At 38.6% G+C, this 25,805-nt stretch overlaps 1 protein-coding gene across 1 annotated transcript in view; it reads right to left on the bottom strand.

Moving 5' to 3' along the window:
* Myo3a (myosin IIIA) overlaps window positions 1–18,190 on the bottom strand; it is a 224,061-nt gene extending 205,871 nt beyond the window's left edge. Inside the window, 3 exon segments of the mRNA NM_001419731.1 lie at window positions 2,968–3,102; window positions 6,680–6,864; window positions 18,097–18,190. Of these exon segments, the coding sequence (NP_001406660.1) occupies window positions 2,968–3,102; window positions 6,680–6,847 (303 nt within the window). The 5' untranslated portion in view covers window positions 6,848–6,864; window positions 18,097–18,190.
* Between the last annotated feature and the right edge of the window lie 7,615 nt (window positions 18,191–25,805).

Raw genomic sequence — 25,805 nt, 5'->3', positions numbered from 1 at the left:
AACTCGTTTTTATTTCAGTGCTAATCTATTTTTAAGCTAAACAGACATATTAAAAGTATTTGATGTCTACACAAAATTGCATCCAAGACTCACACAGCAAAACACCTCAGGTATATAAATGCAAAAATGAAATAAAGACTCTAAAATTCTTGACTCATGTTAAGAAAAATGATTGGAGTTCACAATTTGCATTCTGTTTCTTGGATAATTAAATCTACATGAGTAAAGGTTTAGCTTTGTTTAGTATGTAATTTAAGATTTAAAGCTATCTTACAGTAGAAAAATATAAAGCAGCTTTGAAATAATAGATTGTCTAATACTAAGGGGCAGTGATTTAAATTTTATAAATGTCATACAACAAAATATACATCTTCAGAATCCAAACAGTTTCTTAAAATATTATTTTATAGTTTTGAAGATTCTATAATATAATTAAAGGCTGCAGGTGAGAGACAGGGTAATTTCCTCTTTCTCATGAATATCTACTTAAATGCTAATAAAGGAATAAAAAGTTCAAGATAAAGAAAAGAGAAAATGGGATAGCAATGGGCCAGAGATTCCAACTCTTACATATGGAATCACATCACATCCGCACGTCAGAAATGATGTAGTAGGGCTGAGGAAGCTACGGACTGGAGAGCTCGCCGAGGTTCATTTCGTGCTTGCCAGAACAGATTAACCCCATACAGTATGAGGGAGGGAAGGCCTCTGTAGAAGGCAAGAGTGAGAAAACAAAGGGTCGTCTGAAAGCATCCAATCATAAGATTGAACACGCTCTCGTTCAACACACATCAGCATCCAGGAGCCTGCCTGGGTGTCACACACACACACACACACACACACACACACACACACACACACACACAGACACGGTAAGAGAGTGGCTCTCCCGCTACATTAGAAACAAGCAGCAGGAATCAAGGCCATCATTGGAGTGGTTAACAGAAGTGATGCTCATACTATTAAATGATAGGCTATGGTTTGAATATGCTTGGCCCATGGGAAGTGGCAATATTTGGAGGTGTGGACTGATTGCAGGAGGTATATAGCCTTGTTAGAGGAAGCGCGTCACTGTGGAGGCAGGACTTTGAGATCTCATATATGTTCTTAGGTCTGGCCAGTGTGATGCTGTACCTATGGAAGACAGTCCTCTTTTGCTGCCTATGGATTAATATATAAAACTCTCAGCTCCTTTACTACCATGTCTGCCTGGATCCTGCCATAATGATAATGGACTGAACCTCTGAAACTGTAAAACAGCCTCCATTAAATGTTTTCTTTTATAAGAGTCACCCTGAGCATGGTGTCTGTTCACAGAAGTAGACCCTAACTAAGACAGAGGCCAAGGATCTAGGAATAAGCTCCACCCAGATTACCAGCAGAGGAATATCAGAGACCAGATGCAGGCAGACCTCTAGACTTAGGCACACAGGGTTTCAGGGCTGAATGGGAAATCTTGCTGACGTTTAAAGGGTACCACTGAGACGAGAGAGGCTCAGCCAGTTTTCTCAGCACAGCATTACAAAAGGCACAGAACGACATAGGACAAGGTGGTCTCGGTGAGGTAGGCAGGCATTTTGATATTATATTACCAGCATTTTGGACTGCTTGATTTTGCTGTTCTCTGTTGTTTATGTGCTTGGTTTTCACTTCAGTTTTTGAATTGAAGGCAGAGTCTTACTATGTTGCACTGTTTTTCTTCTTTATAAATTACTAGTCTGTGATATTTTTTATTATAGCAGCACAAAGACCAGCTATCCCAGGAAAACAAATCGATGTTCACAAGAAGCGATCAAATACTGAGACAGTAGTTGACACAGAAAAGATTATGCTGTTACTTCATCAAATAAAGGCTGGTCAGAGGATGCTTTTCAGGAGCTGGTTCTCCTCCTTTGCCATGGGATTCTAGTTACCAAATGCAGGCAAAGGGTTTGGTGGAAGCACCTTCACTTTCTGAGCCATTCTGCTGGCCAAAAAAGCAACATTTAAACTTCCTTATAGTTTTTGTTTGAATTAATGATTACTTGAATAGTGGGAAATTGAACTCTAGAACTGGCAATCAGTGACCTTAGGGAAGTAACCTGCCCCAGAGCACACTGCCAGGTATAAGAAACCACACTCTGGAGAGAGATCCTACAGAGCTCTTCACTGCTGTACATAGCAATTCACTCAGAAAACAATTTGTTTTCTCTCTAAAAGTAGAATTTTAGTTCTGTAAGTCATTAGCTTTCAATAAAGGTCAAATAAGAGCACAGCTATTTCTAAGGAGGGTTACTTAGCATTAATATCCTCTTATGTCCCAAGCTGAGAACTTCAGTCATGTCTTAACTAAATATTTATTTATTTAGCTAGTTAGGGAATTTTTTGTTGTTGTGTTTTATTTTGTTTGAGATGGGGTTTCTCTGTGTAGCCCCTGCTGTCTTAGAACTTGTTTTGTAGACAAGGCTGGCCTCAACCTCGTAGAAATCTGCCTGCGTCTGCCTCCCAAATCCTGAGATTAAAGGTGTATGCCACCACCACCTGGCAAAATATGTTAAAAATACATATGATGATTGGGGCTGGGGATTTAGCTCAGTGGTAGAGCGCTTACCTAGGAAGCACAAGGCCCTGGGTTCGGTCCTCAGCTCCGAAAAAAAGAACCAAAAAAAAAAAAAAAAAGAGAACCAAAAAAAAAAAATACATATGATGATGAGATTCCCTTGTAATTTTTTTCCCTGTATGACAAGATCACTTTAGTTTCTTTCATCGTTTATCGTGGACTCATTTTCTTTTAATCTTTTGTGGTCTTTGTAGACTTTTAATTTCCTGACATGTCTAAGAAGTCAGTGCCCAAATTGGTTCAGTATTATACTGGAGACATCAGCAGCAAGGAACACACTAAACACAGGTTTTGCGTGCCGAAGATGAGACGTAAACACTAAGTCCCACAATACAAATCCCCATCACACAAGTAATGCTGGCACTCACCTCAAGAACCAGCCATAGCTTATCTCCATTTATCTTGTCCTTCTTAAAGTAAATCCCATAGAATCTGACCACATTCGGGTGGTCAGAAAGTGTTCTTAAGATGTTATACTCTGCTTCAATCTCTTCATCGATATCCTATGTCCATGCAGGTCATAAAAAGACAACCATAAGAAAACACATATTATGTCAATAAAATAATATTAGGATATTAATATTATTCTAACTTCATAAAAGCAAGGTCGTAGTTGTTGGGATTGTGTTTTGTGACACAGTACTGAAACCTCTCATTACATTATCTTTGTACTAATTCAGTGCATCTCAATCTGTATTAATTTAACCAAATTTTAAAGGGAAGAAACAAAAGGCTACCCTTACATCCAAAGAAAACTAACTACTCCAGGTGATTTTATTTGTACTGTAGTAGTGATTTGATTGTAATGACAAAGACATTGGCCTAAAAATAAGACTGAAAAATTAGTTTATTTGGTTCAGAACATGGTATATTTGGAAGTTATCAAAAATATGTTACACAGGAAATAAGTTTCTAGTTGGAACACTGAAATAGTGTTAAATCATACAATACAATATATTGTTAAGTTAGCTAACAGCTACCCACCCGAAGCAGACTGTGTGGACAAAGCGGGAAAACCACTTGGGCATGTTTCTAGAACACCGTGTCTATGTGGAGCAACTTACAGACAATAAGAGAACCTCTTAGTAGCACTGTTCTAATAAGCATAATCTCTTTGTTGTTTCACCCCAGAATTAACAAAGAAAGTGTAAGTTCTAACAAAGAAGACTCAGAGATGATAAGAGAAAACATAGGTCTAGAGGCCTACCTTCTTCTGGTCCTACTCATGTCTACCTGTCATTGCAGATGTCCAAACCTCAACACTTTGATAAATATACAAAATATTAAAGCCCCTTCATCTTAAAAATAAACTCTATTATTTATTTTTAAAAATATGTGTCTATTTGAATTTCTTCAAATGGAAATCCTTGGCTATGCCTTATTATTATTTAACTTGTAACATCATGAATGAAGAACAAACAATTTTTAGGAAAATGTATAGATTTTATGATAAGAATAAAATCAGAAGAATAAGAAATTAATTGCTCTAGTTATGATTCTTTCATTAAAGCACAGTAGAAAGCTGCAAAACTGACTCAGCTGGTAATTCATTCACAAGCCTGGGGATCTGATTCTGATGCACAGGACTCAGTAAAAATGAAGGGTACAGTTGTGTACACTGTAATTAGCACTGAAGTGTAGAGACGGGGAGCTGGAGGCTTGCTGGCCAGCCCATCTTGCCTAACTGGTGAGCTCCAGACCAACATAGAGAAAAGAAATGGAAAGTATGCCTAGATAATTAATTAGATAGAGGTGTTCCTCTGGCCTCCACATACTTCCTTTGTCTGTCTGTCTCTTTCTGTCTGTCTCTGTCTCTCTCTTTCTCTCCTTTCTTCCTCATCCCTCCTTCCTTTTCTCTCTTAAGCATATTTAAGGAATTGATTTCCAAGTATTGTAAGAACATCATACACAAGTAAGTCTGTGGAAGAGAAAGATCATGTGCATCATAAATTACTTGTTCTTACTGATGAGGAAAGGAATGGGAAAGACAGGTTCATTTGGGGTGCATGCTGGAGTTGTTCTAAAGTGTTTTCTGTTGCTGTTCCAAATCTTCAACCCTAATACCAAGGTAGCTGAAGGGAAAAGAATTGTTGCCCCTTTAGCAGAACACAACTGTCTCTCTTCCCTTTACGTAAATGACAAATGTTCCAACCAAGTGCCGTGAACATGCAAATCAATGGAGTCTGGAACTTACATTGCCTGTTCTTCCCTTCCACACTGTCAGATTTCCTACTTTCAAATAAAGCTTCCTTCCCCCAATCCTCTGCTTAAAGCAGCAAAGAATACTGAAGTTATAATGGCTTTAGCAGAAATAAGTAATCGAAAAATAATCACTCTCAAGATGAATAAGGAACCAGGTAGTTTTGTAGTAGCCTTTGTTAGTGGACAAGCCATGTCAAGGTCTCAGAACTGCAGTGCCGTCCTTTACCGTTTCTACCTTGGCACACTGTGTGTGCCAAGAGTCTCTTAATAAATGTGAGTCTCAGTAGAACTTGGGGAGTATATGATTCTGATCTTATTCGACTCCCTGGTCTGTTATGGGAAACTTAGTTATTTCTAGGAGGCTCAGATAGTTATAAAACTACCAACTCTTGCTGGGTAGTTCAGTGTAGGGAACCCCTGCTGGTGACTTGAGAGAACAGCACGGCTGTACAGGAAGCTCAGTTCTTCAAAGAGAAATTTGACCCTGATAAACCAACATTTTCTGCTGCGGAAACACGTAGGCAAATGTCAAAATTTCCTTCTCTGAACAAAATTTAATATTTTTCTCTATGAAAACTTATTAACAATGCCACTTTTTAAATATGTATTTTTTAATACTTGGAATTTTCACATATAAGTACTGAATATATATATAAATATATATATACACATAAGTACTGTATATATATATATAATATATATTATATAATTTCTATCCCCCCCTCTCCTTCTCCCACCTCCAACTCCCCCCTCTGTACCTGCCCCACTCCCTCTCAAATTCATGAGTTCTCTTCTCCTTATAGTTACACACACACACACACACACACACACACACACACACACACACACACACACACACACACAGAGAGTACATTTAGTGCTGATTCTGTCTACTGAAGACTGACCACTTGGAATTGAAGTGACAGGGGACTCATCCCCTTAAAGACTGATTGACCCCTCTCTCCGAGGTCAATAATCGCCTGAAGCTCTTCATCCAGCGGTAGAACCTGAGTGCTTTCCCCATGCATGCCGGTGTATCAGCTGGGGTCGTTGTACAATTTAACACTTTTTATCCAGTTTGGCTTAAGAGGAATACTACCGGAAGCCCAAGTGATTATAGGATAAGTGGAACTCAGGTTACTACAACCAGATTTTCAGGAGAACTTCTCGACTCAAGACTTTGTTTCGACGACATTTTTTTTAAAATGAATAAAGTGCTATTCAATCAACCCAATTCAATAAAGCGCTTTATTATAGAGAGTGCATTTATGTGCTGATGCATTTGTTTAGGTACTTATGGCACTTTGTTACATGTGGAAAACATGTTATAAAAAGAAGGAGCAAATAATTCACCCTGTACTTACTTTTCTGATTGCCCCTTATATCACAATGACACTGCTCTGAGTGCGCCAATGTAAGACACTTTCAGACTTTCGAAGTGTTTAATACAAAACAAGGTAGAGACTTGAAAAATACGAGCTAGTGATTGTAAAGTGCTTACCTTATAATCAGGAAAACCAAGTTCATTCCCCGCTACTCCTAGTCCCAGGTAAAAATTCTGAATGTGGTAGTGCATGCTTATAAACCCGGAACTGTGACGCTGGGTGGGTCGGCAGAGTCAGGCAAATCCCTGGCCAGCCAGGTGAGCCTAAGTCGTGAGTTCCAGGCCAATGAGAAACTCTGCTCCCAAAAACAATGTAAATGTAGGCTGAGGAATAACAACTGAGGTTGTTTTCTGGCCTTCATGTGCACAATAGGCACCTACATGCACATTTGCCTACACATGCACCTCCACACATGAACATGCATAGTCATATATGTAAACAAACAAGTAAATGAACACATTCTTTAAAAAAAAAAACCCTTAAAGTGACTCACATGGATTGGATCCAAAATTTTGACTGCTGCTTTCTGGCCATTTTTCTTGTTTAGGACTTTAAAAACCTTCCCGTAAGTTCCTTTGCCGATGGTTTCAGTGATTTCCCATGTATCAGAAGGATCAGGAAAGTTATCAAAGATGATTGTTTTTCCAATTAACGGAAGCATCGCAAAGGTTTCTGTCACTGGAGAGACAAGGTACAGTTCCACCCACATTTGATTGGAGGTATTACAATGCATGCATAAGTTGATGGGAAATTTCCAATATTTTCACCAATGTAAAAGAAAGTGTACAACCAAATATTCCTCAGAGGCAGAGAAAATTTAATTTCTTCTATGCAGGATCAATTTCTATATATAATATTATTTCATACTGATTCATTAATACACTCTAGGTAAAAATGAGCATTTCTTGTTGTTTTGATGTTATTTTAAAGTAACTTTTTCCTCCTTGAGAATCATAACAAAGTGAATAGCTTTATAATAAACTCAGATATAAATTCTATGCTTTATAAGTGATCATATTTTTTTTGAATCTGTCCATAAAACCCAGTAATAGGTTCTCTTATTTTCTTACCATAAACTATGATGTCTTTTAAAAAAATCAACCCATCACCTCCTTGGCCTCCTATTTCATCTTCTGCTTTCTACACTAAATGCAGCTACTTTTGGCTCATCAGTCGGTTTCTTCATAATTTTAACTCTGAATTATCTTTCCTGAGGTCTCATATTTCCAAATGTGACCACTATGTATGTCAACGGCACCCTGTATTGCCACTTGACATCATTACTTTCCAGAATTTTGGCACTTGATACAGTGCCAAAATTTTCATTTATGTATATGAAAGCACATTTTCTCAATGTTAAAATTTGATTTAGAGTTTATATGTATGTACATAAACATCTACTGCTAAATACATTGACTTTCTCTTAGCTGCAATGAACTACCTGGCATAAAAAAAAAACTTAAAGGAGAAAAGACTTATTTTGGTTCATGGTTTCAGAGGTGCCAGTCACCCATTCTGCCAGGAAGTATCCAAGTAGAGTAGAAATGCTCACGGAGAACAAAACAAAACCAACAACAACAACAAAATCAGAGAAAAATGGAATTCAGGGGGAACTAAGACAGGTATATATAACTCCCAAGGGCACTACCCCAGTAACCTACTTTCCCCAAATAGGTCCAGCTCCTACTTTTTACTACCATCACACTTCGAATCCATCAAGGTATCAGAAATCATAGGTCAGAACTCATCTCTGGAAAACCACCGTACCCATAGTTGTGCTGATTTAAGAATCCTTGAAGCACCTTAATCTGATCAAACTGATTGTGAAAATTAACCATCATAACAGATATATTACTACTCTGTAATAAGCACACAAAATTCACTTGTTAGGCCACACTATTGGCTTTCAACATCATCCACGTGCACAATCTGTGCACTGTCTGCTTTCTTTACCACGTCAGTCTTCCTCTGCCTCCACTCCATATTTGCTTACTTCTGACAGTAGACCCTCAGACTTACACTACTCCAAGTCCTTTCAATGTTCTTGTTTTGCTTTCTGTAGAAACTGCAATCCTATAGGTAAACTAATCAACTCTGAGTAAACTCTGAGTGTTTACATCTGTGCATTGAAACGAAAAGTCACACACAACCATGCTGACCTCAGCACACCTACATGTAGACCGCCCATAGCACCTAACTCTCGTACTACACTTACCTCATTTGTAGTGTCTCCTCTAACAGGAGTCACTGCCGCACACTACCCTTCTCCCTGTTCTCCTCTCAAATTGTTCCAATGCTGTCCACTGCCTCCTGGATGACCTTACAACTTTAATTTATGTAACAGCCTTTACATCATTAATTTAAAAATAAAATTCTTAATCTTCTTAATCAAAAATTACAAACTAGTCTACACCAAACCCAATGCACTCCTTCTATTTGCCATTGATTGGTTCCTTCTTACCCCTACCTTCCAGGTGAACCAGGTCTTCCTGAGAAAGGCCTTCCTAACCTCATACTGCCCCCCACTTCCTGTTACTCCACCATGAAGGACATATGGGCTTCTCTACTTCTAAGCTTTTTCTACTGCATTCATATTTCCTAGAACAATGGCTCGCATGTGGGAAGTAGTCATCAAGCATCAGCTAACTGAGCAACTATCTGTTAATCTGTTAATTCTGACAGCAACAACCCCACCTTTCTTATTCAGTTCTAATCTAATAATGCTTAATTCTGTGTTGGTCTCACAGTTGATTTTAAAACAAAAGTCTGTTGCATAAGTGAGTAAATAATAGTCCTTAAGGAAACCTTTCTTTCTTGAAAGTGGGTGGGGGAAATCAGAATTACAGAGAACCGAAAAGAACATGAAAATCTAAATCAAAGTAAGCACCATGTCCTGATTAACTACACTAAGGGGCACATCATCTTGTAAGTGTCTATGAATAGCTGATAAAATTATATCACTGCAGAAAAAGATGTTTCTGAATAGTTCTTGGAATACTCAATCTTTATGAAATTTGTGCCTTTGATCCAAGATGCAAAGAGGTGAATCAGTGATAATCATTCTCGTTAATGATTTCATAATCAGCGATGAAATGACTACTTCTCACATCTCCGTTCTTGAGCCATGCAAATGAGAATTTATGCCATGCATATAATATAAGCATTAGACAAAGAGAGCAATTACGCCTCGTTAAATGTCTAAAATGGAAGTTTCTAAACAGGAGAAACAGTCATTACTTGGAACACATGCTTCTATATAGTTGTATTATTGAGCACAGGTATCCTTTCTGAAATATTAACTATTGCGTTTTCACCAGGCATGCATAAAACTGGAAAAAACCTCTGAGCACAATATATGGGCCATACACTTCAATGAGTCTTGAGATACAAAGATAAGAAACACACATATAGGTTAAAGCACATGACTACCTAATTATGATAGATATGTATAAAATGCTATAGTAGCCCAACTGACTAAGTAATTACTTGTGAAGTGATAAGAAAAGCTACCGGGAATAAATAGTTTGAGCTGGACACTAAAAATAAACGGAATTTTGTCCATAACATGGCTTACATTTTAACAGTGGTCAAATATTTAAAGTCACAGGTTAGTCACTGTATTACAAACCAATGACAGAAACAGTATTTTTGGAAACAGTATAATTAGTCAAATCTCATTTAAAACGAAGAGGCCTTCCTCAAGCAGAGTAAAGCCATTGGGAATGCTTTTTTTAAAAATCACATGGAAGGAAGGAATTTCAATAATGAGACTGGAGAAATGCTTTAGAGATGAGAACAGTGGGATTCACATGATGTGAAGGGGAAATGAGAAATGGTGTGGAGTTTTCATTAGTAAGGGGGCAGGAAGTATGATATGGAAAGAAGGGGAGGGAAGAAAGATTAAATAATACTAAGGGTATTTGAAAAAGTCATAATGAATCATGTTATATTAACCTAAATTTATTTATATATAAATATGTAATATATAATTAATATATAACACCACACATAACACAAATATATACTTAACATGTTATATATGATATAAATTGTGTGTGTGTGTGTGTGTGTGTGTGTGTGTGTGTGTGTGAGTAGGAGGAGGCAGAAGGATTATAAGAGTCAAAGGACTAGGAAATACTATTGCAAGATTGTTCTAGATAAGACAGGGGCTCTATACCCATGAAACCTCAACAATTTGGCTGGCTACATAAGTCTTAAGCAATGACAACATTAGCCAGCATGCCAGATGGGTGGGGGAGGTCCCAGGGGCCCTAACCCTAGATGAAGATTCATGCTACCTCAAGGATGAGCCCCTAATCCCAAGTGATCAGCCTTAAAACAGGCACATATGAACAATGGTCAACAAACTTAACAGGCTTTATTTATATCGATGTATATGTATGTCCAATAATAATTAAAGAATTATAGGCCATAAATTTGAGAAAGGAGAGGTGTTCGGAGGGCTGTGCAGGACAAAGGAGGGGTAATGAAATAAATATAGCTCATATATAAAATTTTTAAAATGTAATTTAAAAACCCCATCTGTTTACTAACTACTTCATAATCCTTACAAATAAAAGAGATTGTCTTATTTAGTAAATAACTCATTACTTATTGACTACAGCAAACTATATTCTATGTAACAGCAAATGTTTATATACTTTGTTTAATCATTTAGCACTCATGGGGTGAAAAATAAACTCTAGTACATAAAGCATACAATTAAGTTCTAATTATATGAACATGTGAGCCACAGAATTGTTTTCACTATATATACTTAATGTATTTTAATATGTGTCTGACATAATTCTAAAATGATACTTCTAAAGTGACATTTCAAAAATGAAGATTTATTTTTTAAAACCGATTTATTATATATTGAAATTTTATATATTTTTACCAAGATATAAGGTCCCAATTCAGAGAGAAAAAGTATGTTACTAACTACAGGAAGGGCTTTAATACTCACCTCAGCAACTATTCTCTTGTTTTTGTAGCCCCTCACTTGGCTATGTCCTAGAACATAACTGAACTTACATGCTCACAGCTGGCCCTGTCTCACATCCTCCAGATCTTATATCAGCCACCACCCTCCCAATAAGCAAGTCCTACCTTGGTCATCTTAGACAAAATCTCAGCCTGCTCTCCTCCTCTTCTACCCCTCTTCCTCCTGATCCCCATCACCACACGTTATAATCCTCTATAACACTTTCCTATTCGTGTATCTTAGTATTACATCTTTTTTCCTGACTAGAACGGAAGCCCCGGAAGCTTTATCTTATGACTCCTGTTACCCGAGCTGCTGTCTAACTCTATGTTGCAATTGAGGTCGACTGTAAATTCCCAATTCTCCCACCTCTACCTCCCAAGTATACAGATTCAGACGTGTCACCAAGCTTGGCTTAAACGCTGAAAGTTTTGTCTATCTTATTTTCTAATTATCTCAAAGACTTTATAACTAAGACTATCATGGAGAAGATACATACTCACAAATACTAAAAAGGAAATGTTAAAAAAATTAAGTGGAAAAATTTCAAATCATTTCAACAACGAACTCCATCAAATACTTTAAAAAGAAATATGTCTTCTCAGCAAAATTTTTAAGCAACTAAACTCAAAAAAAAAAAAAAACACTTGGAACTTTCTATAATCCAATAGATTGCATAAAGTCTGACAAAACTACTTAAAACAGAGAAATAAACATAAATTCTGAATATGAAGAAAATGAAATAAATGGAATGAAGGTCTCAGAAAAGGGGCTCCAGCTCAAACAGGATCAAGTTGAAGAAAGAATTGGTGAATCTGAAGGGAAGGCCTTTGAAATAATTACCTAAGAAATAAAAATAATGAAGCCCAAGGAACTGCAGGAGCACCAACAGTCAAACCGATATGCATGTCCTAAGAGTTTGTAACATGACAGGGAAGGGAGAGAAAGCTTGTCTGAAGAAATCTTGGCTAAAAGTTCACATATTTAGAAAAGACACAGATTTATGAATCTGAAGGCCCTAGTGAAGTGAAAGGTTACACCAAGCTCAGAGAAACCTCACACAAAACATCTTGCAAACACTCTGTCAAAAGACAACCATGGAATCCTGCAAGTAGCAAGAGAAAAGAAACTCAGCATATGCCGAGGACTCCCTGTAAGTTTATAAGTAGACTTGACTGAATAGGCTACTAAAATAAAAATTGTCAACTAAGAATTGCGTATTGGGCAAACCTGCTCTTCTGAAATGAAGAGGAGCTGTCAAATGGCTCAGAAGGTACAAGGACTGCAGTCAAGCCCGACGACCAGAGTGTGATTCCTGAGGCCCCAGACCCATACAGTAGAAGGAGACAACTTCTTCAAGTTGTCCTCTGAACTTCACACGCATGCCTGCAACACGGCACACACACATTTACTTGCTCAAGTATATGCATTTACACACAACAGGCAAATAAAATATAGTTAAAATTTGTGAAATGTGGAAGAAATTTGGACCTTCCCAAAACATGCAAAACTACAGGGAATGCATTCCATAACCCCCTCTGAACAAGATACGCTAGAGAAAGCCTTTAAGACAAAGTGGGAAGGTGCCAGACAGTAGATCTGAAGCCATTAAGAAATGTATCATTTTCCAGTAAACACAACTATATGGACCAATGTAAAACAACATTATCATTATTTGAGTTTACAACTCTATTTTAGAGAATTCACCATGGCATAAAATATGTGCATTAAAAAGTTACAGGGCTGGCGAGGTGGAGCAGTGGGTAAAATGCTTGCTGCGATGGGGTCCCCAGAACTATAGTAAGGGTGGAAGGAGAGAATCAAGTCTACAGATTACCCACCTCCACAAACGCACTGTGCTGTGCCCATGCATGCATGGCATAGAAATGCATAAAAATAAATACTGCTGCTACTACTACTACTACTACTACTACTACTACTACTACTAATAATAATAATAATAATAATAATATAATAACAACATATTTTACAAGGTATAACTATGAAACAGGTATATAATACATAGAGATTTGATTTGTGACATTAATAACATAAAGTTTGGGAATGTCTTAGTTAAGGTTTCTATTGCTGTGATAAACCACAGGACTAAGAAGCACGTTGGCGAGGGAAGGGTTTATTTGGTTTATACTTGCATGTTACTGTTCATCACTGAAGGAACTCAGGACAGGAACTCACACAGGGCAGGAACCTGGAGGCAGGAGCTGATGCAGAGGCCATGGGGAGTGCTGCTTATTGGCTTGTTCCTCATGGCTTGCTCATCCTGCTTTTTATAGAACCCAGGACCCAGGGATGGCACCACCCACAGTGGGCTGGACCCTCCCCCATTAAGACAATGTGTTACAGCTGAATCTTATAGAGGCATTTTTTCAACTGAGGTTCCCTCCTCTCAGATAACTCTAGCTTGTGTTAAGGTGACATAAGACCAGCCAGCACAGTGGGGGAAGAGCTGCAAAAGGGAAAGAGATAGTATGCGCAGTTGTTATCATTTTTAAAATACAGATTTGAAAGAGATCAAAAAAGGTTATGTGGAGTGGTTTGGAGTGAAGAAAGGAAAGAGAGAGGTGTTGTAACTATATTATAAACTCAAAAAAATTTAAAAAGTAAAAGAAAAGTTGCCAACTCAAGGTGCCAAATAGTTTTCACAGGAACCACAAAGAAACCACAGAATCTATAGAAAGGAAATGAGAGTGCAGCCAAAACTTGTCATTACAAACAATTTTTTTTTAAACTGAACACAAAATTTGGCAGACATGGAGGAACTGAGAGGACTGCCACGACATACCAAAACTACTTTCTTCAAAAGCAATAGCAAACCTTTCTCCATTGTTAAGAGAAGATAGAGAGAACTTGTCTTAAGCACTGCCATTTTGATTTCAGACTCCATTTTACCTAAGCTGACCAACTTCCTCTCTAAGCAACATTAGTGACCCGTAACATAATGCCTGTTCCTAACAATAGAAGGGCAAGTGGATTTGATTGGTTGGGAAGAAACACAGTCAACACCAATCGACAGCGCTGGAACACTGGGGACTTTCCCTAGTCTCCTAGCTCTGATTGATAAAACTTATAACTGTAGCTTGGCCCAGATGCTAGTGGGATTTATGCCTCAGCCCTCAGAAGAAACAAGGTTGCAGAGTCCTTGTCTGGTGACCAGGATCAAGCAGTGGCTACACTCATGTGGTGGGAATAATAAAAGATGTTGTTGTTTCACAAGCCCACTGGTGTTTGCTCTCTCCTTCCTTGTGGAGCATGGTGGACATAGTGTAACACTATTAGTATTTGGAGTGAGATAATAAAGGGAAGGAGAAGAGAGAAGAGGAGGAGGAAGAGGATGAGGGTGTAGGTTATCGAGGTGAAGGTCAAACAAAATAGATTTTAGGTCCAAAACTTTGTGTGTGTGTGTGTGTGTGTGTGTGTGTGTGTGTGTGTGTGTGTGTGTGTGTGTGAATGAACTCCCCAAGAAGGAATAGCAACTATATACATATGTGCATGAAGCATCAGCACTACAAAACTTATCAAGAAACACTGACTGAACTCGGGGGAAAGCAACAGCTTGATAACAACGTCCACACAACAGCAAGACTAGACACAAATTTTTGAAGTATGTAGGTGTAATTTTCAGCATTACTATATTTTAAGCTTCAAAATAAATCTGAAAAATTCTATACATAAAATATGTGTAATATCTTTACTCTAAAAGATGGAGTGGAACTGGAAATAGACAAGAAAGGATAAGTGGAAAAGCTAAAACACATGTGAATTAAACTATACATTATGGACCCGCTAATGTCCCAAGAGACACAGAGAAGAGATGGGACAAGGAAAAAGCTACAAAACCTTGTCGCCTGATGGAAACAGGATAAGAGAGACCAGCAGCTGCAAAATGGCACATTAAAGGGGGAGGAAACACAGAGTGATCACTCAGCTTGTGCTCTGAGGAGCCAGAAGGAAGAAATACAAACCTAGGATCAGTAAAAGGAACTACAGGGAAAGGCACATAAACAAAATAGAGAGAAAAAGTGAGGAAAACAGCAAATCCAAGAATTGATTAATGAAAACCCTCTCTAAAGCGGTCAAAATTTCAAGTGTATTTATAAAGGATTGTTGACAACACACTTGTGCATTTCACAGTGTGTGTGTGTGTGTGTGTGTGTGTGTGAGAGAGAGAGAGAAGAGAGAGAGAGAGAGAGAGAGAGAGAGAGAGAGAGAGAGAGAGAGAGAGAGGGTCTAGGAGAGGAGAGAAGAATGGTGGAAGGGACAAAGGGAAGGCAGCATGGGAGCCGCAGCAAGGGCTCTTGGGAGAGGAAGAGGATTGGCAAGAAGAGGTGGCAGGGCAATCCTAAAGGCCAATAAGAACATAGTAAAATATATATGTATGAAAAGATCATAACTCAACCCACGACTTTATATTTTAAATACGAATAATAAACAAAAATGAATAAACGTTGAAAACAAAGAAAGGCGATCGGTTCGTAAATTGTGTCTATCTTTTAAAGCTGGCTGTGGTCAGAAACCCTCCAAACCCACAAGTGTCATCAGGTGACTACATTTTGGTGTAAAAGTGTGAGTGGAGGACTACCATAGAATAGAATAACAATGTGCTTCTGAGCAGTGATGAGAACTGAGCTTTATGAGGAATGCCTGGAGATAGCTGTCCCACTCCCTGGGGGTGGAATCTGGGTCACAGTTTGGACCACATCACTATTTAAGCCTAGGGAGCAGTATTTCCAGAGCTAGAACTCACGATCCAAATGTCTGCAGGGATGAATTGGGTACAGTTCATCAGGGAAGCAGGTCTGGATGAATCAAGTGGGTGGTAGTTGTATTATGTCTAAACACTGGGAGTTTACCACATCCAAATTAGGAAAACCCTTTCTTGTTTTTCAGGAAATGTGGGACTTCAGAAAATGTATACGAAAGCAGCTAATTTTTTAAATGTTGGTAAATTATTTTAAAGAACTTTTTTTTTCTTTTTTCGGAGCTGGGGACTGAACCCAGGGCCTTGTGCTTGTTAGGCAAGCACTATTTTAAAGAACTTAAATGACCCCCAAGAAGCGTACCCAAAATGCCAAGTTCAACTCTGAAACTACCAGTTAGGAGTTTTGCATGAGACATCGTGTTCTTTAATGAGAAATGGCCAGGAAACACAAGCCCATCCAGTGTCTAATCATCCATACACAACAGCGGCCATAACTCGCGTGGGTTTACTTTTCTATGTCCCAGATACCTAGTGTGCTTATGCTTTATTCCATTGTCCTATCATTTTGTGATCTTAAGAAACTTCTTAGAAAGGCATTTCCTGACCTCTAATTTTAGAAAAGATTGGGGATTAAGGAGTTTCTGAAAGCATAATGTGTCAGTGATTGAGCGTCAAGAGCAAATGTTAGAAATCAGACATTTGGTGACAGACACCAGTTCAAAAGATCAACATTCCCAACTCATGTCCCACACTGAAAAAAATGTCTTTGATGAAGTGACTGAAAGCCATTAGGCTTCTGCTTAGATCCAGTGGATAACTGTTTCCTATTACCAGGGAAAAGAAGTATATGCTAGCTATCACCTTTCAAATGATCAATTCATAAAGAAAACCAAAGGTGGAACTAGCGTTTATTTGTAAAACCCTACAAACTACATTGCAGAAATAACTGAAATATTTTAAACCAAAAACCTACATAATTTACGCAAAAGAACTATATTCTGAAGTGTATTTGAGCTTTCCAGTGTTGATTCATTATGACCGTTAGCATCACTACCTCGGGACCTTCAAAGGTTGTTTATGTGACAGAAACTTTTCAAAGAATATAGGCACAAAAATATATTAGGCTGAAAAGGAAAGTCTGGATGATGCTATGCCATAATGTGATGTACTCATGCACGAGAGAGAGAGAGAGAGAGAGAGAGAGAGAGAGAGAGAGAGAGAGAGAGAGAGAGAGAGAGCGCTTGTCTGAAAGGCCATCAAACCAAATGTAATCTTTTCCATTGTGTTTTTCTCCCTATAGTAGCAAGAGGGAGACAAGACAGATAAACTCGTCCTTCTTAGCTAGACATCACACCGATGGACACATTGTCTTTGAAAGGGCACACATCTCTGCCTTTCCCCATTTTAGAATAATTATCTTTTAGAATATAACGAAAGGCCCAAATGGCACGGATAGCACGCATCCTCGTTCATCTGTCAAAACTTGGCACTTAAGCCTCGGCAAATCCAGAAAACCTGTCAACTTTACCACCTACCTTTAGTTAAGCTAGAAAACAGCGCATAATGTTTAAATACCAAAGCGTATGTGTCCCCACAGCAGACAGTAATGCAAGAGAAAAACATCATAGCATTATAGGAATAAGCATTCAAGATCTGAAAAAAGACATCAGAAATCGAACTTAGGACGATCTAGCAGAAATGTTAGCAGTTTCACACAGCCACCAGGGAACACGAAGCACCTCATTTTTTTGGGTGCTTGGTGTAAGGCTCTGAAGCTAATGGGTTAAGGCGAAGTATAAAACCTGAGCGGTTAAGATCAAATGGAAGATCAGTTACTTCACCAAGAAACTCATGAAGATGCTTGGGGATTTCCAAGAGATACGTGTGCGCGCCTGTGGGACATACACAGGTGCTTTTAGACTCACTGCTAGTTAGTTCAAGGAGCAGGACCAATTACAATACTCCTTTTGGCTCCCTAATGGGAACTTCAACAAGGTGCAAAAACAGAAGTCCTGAACTGGGTGGGGCAGCAGATGAAAGTTGAAATGCCCTCTAGCGCCTGCTCTGTCTTCTTTACAAACCCTAGTCTGCAGACCTGGCAGCTCCTCTGATCACCATCTTCCCTTTGGAAGCAGGGAGGCCACAGGTCCGACAGTCCAGGCAGCTCAGCTCAAGTCCCTGCCCGGTCCCCACCTGCACTTACTCTGCACTCGCGCCAGGCGTCCTGAGGTCTGCGGGCTCCTTCCGCAGGTGGGCACACAGAGTGGCCACTCCAGTTACTCTACCAGCCCAGTGCTTGGGAGTTCTGCAACGGCCTTAGCGCTCTGGCCCGGGCGCAAGGATGGTGGGGCGGGGCGGGGCGGAGCGGGGCGGGACAGGGCGGGACAGGGCGGGGAGCCACGGCACCTCCCAGGGTGGACTCAGGACGCTAGGAGCTGCTGTCCAGTGGCCAACTGAATGCTCGACCCAGCCCAGAAACCCCTGATCCCTGCCCTAGCCTCCCAGCCCTGCTTCCAAATCACAGGGCTGCACCAGCGCCAGGGACACTCCTTTCCCTCTGTGGTCCACCTAACCCCCAAGACCCTCACCCCCACCCCGCCCCCGGCCAGGCTGCCACACACACACCTCTAGCAAAGTACCCGAGCTCTAAGGATGGAACAGCTTGGAGGGGGCAGGCTGTCACCGGAACAAGCTTGTGCTCTAGGCCCTTGAGAAGGTTGGGGCTGGAAGCATGGGGCTGGGACCTTTTGCAGTGCAGACAGAGCCTATCATAACCAGACCTCCACCTTCACCTGTCTCTTAGCACAGTACATTTCCACACTCCTCCTCAGAGACTGGGCTTTCAGAGTGTGTCCATGCAGGCTAAGTTCCCCAGACAGCCCCAATAGGCATTTTGGGTTATCTCTTTTTTTTCCCCTTCACGGTCAAAATGTCCCTAGATTCTGTCACTCATCTAAAAGGGCCTACTATTTATATCAAAAGGAAAAAAAAAAACTATGAGACCTCTAAAAGGTCATCCAGCTCTCACCTCCCTTTATAAAGAAAAAAGGAGTATTTGAGCAGAGGTACATTCAAAATCCTCCCCATAAGATGGCTTTCTATATAGGAGTGTAACCGTGGATTTTTATTTTGTAGAACACCAAATCATAAACAGCTCAAAATTTTTAAGATATATCATTTTTTAAAAAGATCACAATGAATACATTTTAACACAACTCTAGTCGTTGTTGGATTTATCGAAAAATTAATGAGGCCAGGTATGAGAGCACACTCATGCATCATGGGTTCAAGGCCAGCCTGAGTTATGTAGTGAAGCCTTGTTCAAAAACCATGAATAACGAATAACCAAGTGTCCACATTCGGTGAAATGCAGAGGTTTTACTACAGGCAAACGTATCGTAAACATGCAGTAGAGAATCTGATCTCATTCACAGTAACACAGAACTGAGAAATAACCAAATGTTAACAAAACAAAACAACAACAACAAAAACAACAAAAGGGAGGAAAACTGCGGGAGTGGAGAGTTTTAAAGCGGGTCTATTGGGAAAATATTTATAAAATATTTTATTAGGGAGGTAAAAGATCCCTAAGTGAAAAGCTAAGATTTTAAATATTTAAATTTAAATGGATCCTTGAGCAATGTGGGAACTCATTAGTGTTGTTGCACCTTTTCTAACCGAGTCTAAAGCTCTTACTGGCAGCAGGAGGCAGCTGTGACATTGTTACCATAGGGCATTCATTCTGTACCACAGTCAGAGATAACAGACAGAGAGAAAGGTAGATATCTAGTTACACGAATAATGAATAATAGACAAACAGATCGATGATGGGTATATAATTATCAAATATGTGCGATTACTTTATAGGAAGTCCCATATCTGCTTTTGTTGACCGGAGGCCTGGGGTCAAAAGGGCTACAGTCTGACTGCAAGTCCAAAGTCTAGGGATCAGGACAGTCAATAGTATAAATTCCAAGCTTAAGAACCAGGAGACTTGAAATTTGGTGGCAGGAGAGTGGATGTTTTAGGTCAAAAGACAAGTAATCTACAGTGTATTCTGACCACAGTTTTGTTCTACAGAGGCCCTTCATGTAGTGGTGGCTAACTATACTGGTGAGGAAGGCTTTTGTACTTAGACTCTGAGTTAGAAACTAACCCCCAGAAGTCCCCATACGCAGATACCTACAAATAATGCGTTTTAAGTTTGCCAGCTATCCAAGCTCCCCCTTCTCCCAGTCGAGTTGATGTAGGAAAATTCATTGCAAACTCGTATTTTAAACTGTCAATAGGAAGGGCGACAGGGTGAACTATATACACTTAGCTTTGTTTATTTCCAGTTGGCCATGTGCCTCCACCAGGTAATATCTGGCTGTATTAGACTGCATGAGAACATTTTTTAACTACTGCACCTCAACTTACTTCTCTAGGAAATGGTAACTAATGGAGCAGATAACAGGGTTGCATAAAATTATCCTTATAGAGACTTAAAACAGTACATGATGCGCAATGCATAATTAGTATATATTAGCTATAATTATGTCTATGCTGTCTTTATTTCAATTATCACTCCACCACAAAAGGATTTAGAACCCATACCACTGAACTGTTTGTTTTTCCCCATATACCTATTATTTTAATCACGGGAACTGCTGGCTTGTGGAGAGTGGCTTGTTATCACTGAAATCCACAGTACTAAATGTTTCATGAATTTTTGCACATTTCTTTTTAAATTCCTTCAGCCTACTAGGACTTTTCTTATTGGTGCAAGATACTCTTAACTCCTTAGTACAGATGAGAATACTCCTACTTAGAGATATTATATGTTCTAAACAAGAACACATGGAAGCCCCAGCCCGTCCTTGTCTTAATTTACGTTAACTATTATCTTTGGCTTTTATTCCCTTTCATAAAATATTCTAAACTATAGTCCTGTTCTTCTTCACAGGGAGCCAGCCGAAGTCAAAACTGGTGGAACTTTCTTCCTAACGGCACTACAGATCCTCAATTGAGACATTGCCAACTGCAGTGATGTCGTATCCTCAGTCAGTGACCACCCAACCATTCCAACTCATGAGAAGAGCAGCCCCATTAATTTTCAATATATTTGGGGGTAATTCTAGCCCAGAACTTTGATACTTTTATCTTCAAGAAGGTGCAAACGTTTCACTCTGGCAGAGTCTTCTTGTTGGATTTGAGAGAATGACTGACCCCTAGTATAGGGTAAACTGTGTTCCCAGAAAGTAAGGGTCAACACAGGTTTTCTCTGTGGATTACATCTTTTTATACATATATATTTGGAGACCAATTAAAAGTCATCAGGTAGCTACATTTGGGCTTCTGTGAGTTCTTGCTTCCAGTAAATTATAAAATCTAGAAATACTTCAAAGCATGTGGCATCTTACATGGACAATCTAATGCATATTTCTTATCAGTGTAAACTACAGGGAAGAATGTCTGGTAGGTGGCAGAAGTTTTGGAGAATCCATCACAATTGAGGTAAAGCCATGCACAGACAATATCACTGTAGAAGACAATGGCACATGGGCAGCCTCTCTCCATCTCTGGCCTTCATCTCTAGTTCTACCAATCAGTACTTACAATGTGGGAGTGCTGCTGGGTCTCGACCATGAAAACTTTTGCTACTGCTTTTGCTAGTGATGCAAGGTTATTTTACACACACACACACACACACACACACACACACACACACACACACAAACACACAGTCTTATAAATTCTGCCGATAGTGTAATAAGAGCTAGGAATTAATTCTCAAGAATAACGTCGATACACTAAACTAGAGTGAGCATAAAGAGCTGGTAGTTTCGTGGTGGCCTGCATGGTTTAATAAGTTTATATAACTGGAGTAATGGGGGTGTGTGTGAAGGAACAACAAACATCTACAGAAAACCTGGGACCAGACGGACTATGTGCTCTGGAGAGACACTATCAACAACCTGGAAACTCACATCTAACTTGAGGTAGCAAGTTATCTAATCTTGGTAGGTGAGGTTTTGTTTGTAGTCTTCACAAGAAAGTAGGAGAATTTCATCAAGAAGTTCAACTGCTTCTACAGGGAGGCAAAGATTATAATTTGCAATTTGAATTATGCTCCTTCAGATTAGATAATATTTAGCATTTTATTGCCTTGCTTTTTATATGTGAATTGCCGGGGTTTTTTTAGTATCTTAAAAACATCACATTGTTAAAAAAAAAAAAGTCTTTAGAAACCTGCTATTAAAATGTCTTGATGACCAACTTTTTCAATTATATATGACAAAAGTAGAATACATTGCATATTAACTACTCTCTCGAAAGTTGAAGACAAGACTGTAGGTTCTGAGAACCCAGTGTTTTGTATTCCATGGTTTTTATTAACATGTTTTTTAATCACCATGTTCTTTCTGCCTTAAACTATCATTTTATTTACATTTTTATTTTAAAATTAAGATTCTTTATGTTCTAGGAACTTATCTGGTGCAGATCTATGCAAGTCCTATGCATTCTGTGACAGCCTTTATTAGTCCCTGTGTGTGTCTATCCTGCTGTGTTTTCAAGTCCTGTTTCCTTGGTGTCTTTCAAGCCCTCTGTCTCTTACACTTTTTCTGTCTCCTCTCCTGCTGTGTTACCTGATCCCTGAGAGCAGGGACATCTGATTTAGCGTTGACTGCTCCAAGGTCTCTTATTCTTACACTCTGCATGTTGTCTAGCTGTGGGTCTCAGTATTTATTCTTAACTTCTACAGGTCAAAGCTTTAATGATGATAGCTGAGCAAGGCACTGATCTATGAGTAGAGCAGAATGTCATTAGGAGTCATTTTATTGCTATATTCCTTTAGCAGAACAATGATATTTGGTTTTCCCCTAAGTTCATGACCTATCTCTTCCTGGGTTCCTGGCAACCCAAACAGCGTTGGGTATTGGTTGGACAAGGAGACACAACCTATCCCTAACCTGGAAATTATCTCCAATTGACAGCCATTTACAAATGAAAGAATTAGTTTTCTCCAAGGGGGTCTCACTGAGGAAACAACTGTATTTTTCTTCTTTTCTTTTATTGGATATTGTCTTTATTTACATTTCAAATGTTATCCCCTTACCCGATTTCTGGTTTCCTCTCCAGGAATGTGTTTTTGGATTCAGTTTCCCAGAATTTTATTGAGTATTTTGGCATTGATATTCATAAGGGAAATTGATTTGAAGTTCTCTTTCTTTGTTGTGTTTTTGTGTGGTTTAGGTATAGGTATAATTGTGGCTTCATAGAATGAATTGGATAGTGTTCCTTCTACTTCTACTTTATGGAATAGTTTGGAGAATATTGGTATTAGGTCTTCTATGAAGGTCTGATAGAATTCTGCACTAAACCCATCTGGTCCTGGGCTTTTTTTGGGGGGCGGGGAAACTTTTAATGAATGCTTATATTTCTCTAGGGGTTATGGGAATAGGGGTTAGATGGTTTATCTGATCCTGATTTAACTTTGGTGCCTGGTATCTGTCTAGAAAATTAATCATTTCTTTCAGATTTACCAGTTGTTGAGTATAGGATTTTGTACAAGGATCTGATGATTTTTTTTTAATTTCCTCAGATCCTGTTGCTGTCTCCCATTTCATTTCTGATTTTGTTAATTTGGATACTGTCTCTGTGATCTCTGATTAGTCTGGCTAAGGGTTTATCTATCTTGTTGATTTTCTCAAAGAACCAGTTTCCGGTTTTATTGATTCTTTGTATAGTCCTTTTTGTTTCTACTTGGTTGATTTCATCCCTGAGTTTGATTATTTCCTGCCATCTACTCCTCTTCTGTGCATTTGCTTCTTTTTTTCTAGACCTTTCAGTTGTGCTGTCAACCTGCTAGTGTATGCTCTCTCCAGCTTCTTTTTGGAAGCTCTCAAAGATATGAGTTTTCATCTTAGCACTGCTTCCATTGTGTCCCATAAGTTTTGGTATGTTGTGCCTTCATTTTAATTTAATTCTAAAACGTCTTTAATTTCTTTCTTTATGTCTTCCTTGTCCAAGTTATCACTGAGAAGAGCATTGTTCAGCTTCCATGTATATGTGGGCTTTTTTTTTTATTGTTGTTGTTATTGAAGATCAACTTTAGTCTGTGGTGATCTGATAGGATGAAAGGGATTATTTTAATCTTCCAGGATCTAAAAATGGAAGTAGAAACAATAAGGAAATCACAAAGGGAGACAACCTTGGAGATAGAAACCCTAGGAAAGAGATCAGGAATAGTAGATGCAAGCATCACCAGCAGAATATAAGAAGGTGTAGAAGATACCATAGAAAATTTTACACAACAGTCAAAGAAAATGCAAAATGCAAAAAACTACTAGCCCAAAACATCCAGGAAATCCAGGACACAAAGAGAAGACCATTCCTAAGAATAATAGCTATTGAATAGAATGAAGATTCACAACTTAAAGGGCCAGTAAATGTCTTCAACAAAATTATAGAAGAAAAGTTCCCTAACCTAAAGAAAGAGATACCCATAAGCATAAAAGAAGCATACAGAACTTCAAATAGACTGGACCAGAAAAGAAACTCCTTTTGTCACATAATAATCAAAATATCAAACGCATAAAACAAAGAAAGAATATTAAAAGCAGTAAGGGGAAAAGGTCAAGATCACATAAAGGCAGACCTATCAGAATTACACCAGACTTCTCACCAGAGACTATGAAAGCCAGAAGATCCTGGGCAGATGTCATACAGAACCTAAGAGAAGATAAACGCCAGCCCAGGTTACTATACCCAGCAAAACTCACAATTACCATAGATGGAGAAACCAAGATATTCCATGACAAGTCAAAATTTACACAATATCTTTCTACAAATCCAGCCCTACAAAGGATAATAAATGGAAAAGTTCAACACAAGGAAGGAAAGTACATCTTAGAAAAAGCAAGAAAGGAATCTTCTTTCAACAAGCCCAAAAGAAGATAACCACACAAACATAATTCTATCTCTATCAACAAAAATAACAGAAAGCAACAATCATTTTTCCTTAATATTCTTAATATCAGTGGACTCAATTCCCCAATGAAAAGTCATAGACTGACTGGATATGTAAACAGGACTCAGCATTTTGCTGTTTATAGGAAACGCACCTTAGTAACAAAGACAGACACAACCTCAAATAAAAGGCTGGAAAAAAATTTCCAAGCAAATGGTCCCAAGAAACAAGCTGGAGTAATCGTTCTAATATCTAATAAAATCAACTTTCAACCAAAAATTATTAAAAAAGATAAGAAAGGACACTTTATACTCATCAAAAGAAAAATCTCCCAAAATGAACTTTCAATTCTGATCAACTATTCTCCAAATGTAAGGGCACCCACATTTATAAAAGAAACTTTACCAAAGCTCAAAGCACACATAACACTTCACATAATAATAGTGGGAAGCAACTCTTAAGGATAGCCCCATGCCCAGTATAGGTGGTCTAACAAAATGAATTCAACAGTATCTTTGGAAGTTCTTTGTCTCATAATGTTAAGTTATGAAATGTCTTTTAACCTTGCCTTTTTTTCTGTGTATAGTATGGCTCATAATTTTGGATTTTTATGGGATTCCTGAGTGTGCAAAATTGTTTGTCTTCGAATCTACATGTGTTTCTTCCGTCTTTTCTTTGACTCTTTGTTTGTTTGTTTTGTCACTTTCTGATTTGTTTGTTTGTTATTTATTTTATTATTATTCATTAGAAGACTTTTTTTCCTAATAAGAGACAAGGAGGGGGTGGATACAGTTTAGAAAAGAGGTGTGGAAGAACTGGGTAGAGTAAGAGGGAAGAGAAACCATAATTAGTCTATACTGTACAGGACGAATATATTTCAATAAAAGAAAAAAAGATTTTGAGTTATTACACCAAGTATTGTGTTTCCTTGAATGAGAATTATAAGCTATGATTTCCAT

This window comes from Rattus norvegicus, chromosome 17 (genome assembly GCF_021556685.1).
Source record: "Rattus norvegicus strain SHRSP/BbbUtx chromosome 17, alternate assembly SHRSP_T2T, whole genome shotgun sequence".
NCBI lineage: Eukaryota > Metazoa > Chordata > Mammalia > Rodentia > Muridae > Rattus > Rattus norvegicus.
Note: the sequence above shows the minus strand (reverse complement) of the source record. Positions and strands in the feature narration are given on the sequence as shown.